This window comes from Salvelinus sp. IW2-2015, linkage group LG8 (assembly GCF_002910315.2).
Source record: "Salvelinus sp. IW2-2015 linkage group LG8, ASM291031v2, whole genome shotgun sequence".
Taxonomy (NCBI): domain Eukaryota; kingdom Metazoa; phylum Chordata; class Actinopteri; order Salmoniformes; family Salmonidae; genus Salvelinus; species Salvelinus sp. IW2-2015.
In genome coordinates, this window is record NC_036848.1 from 4,846,716 (window position 1) to 4,850,302 (window position 3,587).

Sequence of the window (3,587 nt, forward strand, 5' to 3'; positions counted from 1 at the left end):
TTACCCCAATAAACCTTTACCTCACTAACTCTTTACCCCAATAAACCTTTACCTCAACTAACCCTTTACCCCAATAAACCCTTGACCTCAACTAACCTCTTTACCCCAATAAACCTTTACCTCAACTACCTTTACCCCCAATAAACCCTTGACCTCAACTAACCTTAACCCCAATAAACCCTTTACCTCAATTAACCCTTTACCCAATAACCCTTACCTCAACTAACTCTTACCCAATAAACCCTTCTCAACAACTTACCTCAACGAACCCTTTACCCCAATAAACCCTTTACCTCAACTAACCTTTACCCCAATAAATCCTTACCTCAACTAACTCTTATCCCAATAAACCCTTTACCTCAACTAACTCTTTACCCAATAAACCCTTTACCTCAACTAACTCTTTACCCAATAAACCCTTTACTTCAACTAACCCTTTACCTCACTGAACCCTTTACCCCAATAAATCCTTTACCTCAACTAACTCTTACCCAATAAACCCTTTACCTCAACACAACTCTTTACCCCAACTAAACCCTTACCTCAACTAACCCTTTACCCCAATAAACCCTTGACTCACACTAACTCTTACCCAATAAACCCTTTACCCAACTAACCTCTTTACCACAATAACCTACTCAACTAACTCTTACCCAATAAACCCTTTACCTCAACTAACTCTTTACCCCAAAACCCCTTACTTCAACTAACCTTTACCTCGAACACCCGTTACCCCAATAAATCCTTACCTCAACGAACTCTTTACCCCCAATAAAACCCATTTTACCTCAACTACCCTTTACCCCAATAAACCATTGACCTCATACTAACTCTTACCCCAATTAAAACCCTTTACCTCAAGAAACCCTTTACCCCAATAAACTCCTTTACCTCAACTAACTCCTTACCCCAATAAACCCTTTACTTCAACTAACCCTTTACCTCACGAACCCTTTTACCCCCAATAAATCCTTTACCTCAACTCACTCTTTACCCCAATAAACCCTTTACCTCAACTAACCCTTACCCCAATAAACCTTGACCTCAAACTAACTCTTTACCCCAATAAACCCTTACCTCAACTAACTCTTTACCACAATAAAACCCTTTACCTCAACTAACTCTTTACCCAATTAAACCCTTTACCTAACTAACTCTTTACCCCAATAAACCCTTACCTCAACTAACTCCTACTTACCCCAATAAACCTTTACCTCAACTAACGCTTTACCCCCAATAAACCCTTTACCTCAACTAACCCTTTACCCCAATAAACCCTTTACCTCAACTAACTCTTTACCCCAATAAACCCTACCTCAACAACCCTTTACCCCAATAAACCTTTACCTCAACTAACTCTTTACCCCAATAAACCCTTTACCTCAACTAACTCTTTACCCCAATAAAACCCTTTTACCTCAACAACCTTACCCCAATAAACCCTTTACCTCAACTAACCTTTACCCAATAAACCCTTACTCAATAACCTTTACCTCCAACTAACCTTTACCCCAAAAACCCTTTACCTCAACTAACTCTTTACCCCAATAAACCCTTTACCTCAACTAACTCTTTACCCCAATTAAAAACCCTTACCTCAACTAACTCTTTACCCCAATAAAACCCTTTACCTCAACTAACCCTTTACCTCAACTAACCCTTTACCCCAACTAACCCCAGTCCCCCTAAGCTATAGTTACCTCAAAGCTTGCTTGAGACTGCGGACAAATACCATTGCAGTTCAGACTGAGGGTCTGTGTTATTGCTTACAAGAAGTGTATTTTAAATGTCTTGTTTCTGAGGGCTGAGATGATTCCCAATGAGTGTTGCTGCAGTGCATTCAGGCTCTGTTTTTCAGTGAAAGTTTACTGTACTGCTCTGTGGATAGATCAAGGTTCATGTTGTGGTGACTTACTGCCCTCTGCTGGTGTGTTCTTGAGGTTACCCTGTGAATTAATGAATTCGGCTGGTTACGATGGTTTAAATCCTAAGCAACATTTTTTTACATTACATTTTAGTCATTTAGCAGACGCTCTTATCCAGAGCGACTTACAGTAGAGTGCATACATTTTATTACATTTTTACATACTGAGACAAGGATATCCCTACCGGCCAAGAGCAGACGCTCTTATCCAGAGCGACTTACAGTAGAGTGCATACATTTTATAACATTTTTTTTGCAGCAACCTGCCTACACATTGTTTGAAGTACAATAGACCAACATAGCTATTGTAGTAGGTCAAAGCTGTGTGCTGGCAACCCTTGGTAGAGCATGGGTGAAGTAGGCATTGTGGTGCTCATGTGAATTTCCTTTCTTTTTCAGCTTGAAACCAATGCCTACTTTGTTTCTAATTATATATTACTTAGTACCTTTTTGCAATTGTTTTCCCAATGTTGCTGTTCATTTTTCATCCATTTTACTCTGCTGTTTATCATGGATCATTCTCACCCTTATTCTGTGTTGATTTTCCTCCTTCCTCCCTCTCTTCTCTCCACCCTGTCAATCCAGAATACTAGTAACTCAAACCCCACTGAGGTAGATTTAGAGGATGAGCCTTGGTATAAGTTCTTTGCTGAGCTGGAGTTTGGACGTCCGGTAAGTGAGGGCCTCTGTGGTTCTCTCCGTTAGCCAGTGCCATAAGGTGCTAATGTATCGCCCCCTGGCTGCGGCTGCTAGCACTGCAGCCCCATGGTGGGGAATGTGTGGCCCTGTGTTAAGCGTGTGCCCCAGTGGGATGAACGTGTTGTGCACTATTAGCATAATAGCATGTCACAGGTGTCCCAAATGGCACTCTATTCCCTTTATATTYCATTACAGGGAATAGGGTGTCATTTGGGACYCAACCACAGTGGTTGTGTTTGTTCCACTGATGAGGAAAATGCTTGACCTCTGTCTYAAGAGAGGCCAGAAATAACTGGCTGAAATAGGCAAAAAAATATATAATAATTGACAATGATGATGTCAGTCCACTGACGGGGACTGAAAATGTAATAATCAGTTCATCCAACATCTTAGGGACGTGTTGTCACAGACCTGTGMTGTGATTAGGCTTGTCGTTGTTTTACATGCTTGACTGTTTGGACCTCACAGCAGTAGGGTCGAGGCTGCACAATTCACTGTGGAACGCATGTTTGCAATGATGTTGTCATTTAGCACAAGAGTGAATCACATGATCTATGGTGTGTAAGACTGCTTGCCATATACTCTTTGGACCTGCCTCATAGCAACCGCRTGAGCACTCTTGAGAGCTTTCAACACATTTTAATTTGATTGCTTATGCATGTTTGACAGTAGCTTCTTGATAGAGCTTATTCATCCTTCCTTTTCTTACTTTTGCTGTGTTTGGTGTGTGTTGTGTTCACGTTTGGACAAGCATTCACAAATGTTTATTTCTTTGTACACACACGAGTTGTGTAGGTGCACGGCTGAGTGTGTGAGTGATCTTTAACCATGTAACTCTCTCCACATGTTCCTTCTCATGATGCCCCTGCCTCCTCTTCCTCCTTCTCATCTCCTCATCCTCTGCCTCTGGGTTCAGCCTCCTAAAAAACGTCTGGATTATATAGTTGAGGTAAACACCATGCCA

General features: G+C 41.4%; 1 protein-coding gene across 1 annotated transcript in view; it reads left to right on the forward strand.

Annotated features, from left to right (window-relative positions):
* The window catches only part of sorbs2b (sorbin and SH3 domain containing 2b), a 70,884-nt gene that overhangs the window by 36,137 nt on the left and 31,160 nt on the right, over positions 1–3,587 (forward strand). The window contains exons 11-12 of the mRNA XM_070444633.1: positions 2,317–2,596; positions 3,540–3,572. Coding sequence (XP_070300734.1) covers positions 2,317–2,596; positions 3,540–3,572 — 313 coding nt within the window. The remainder of the gene's footprint in view (positions 1–2,316; positions 2,597–3,539; positions 3,573–3,587) is intronic.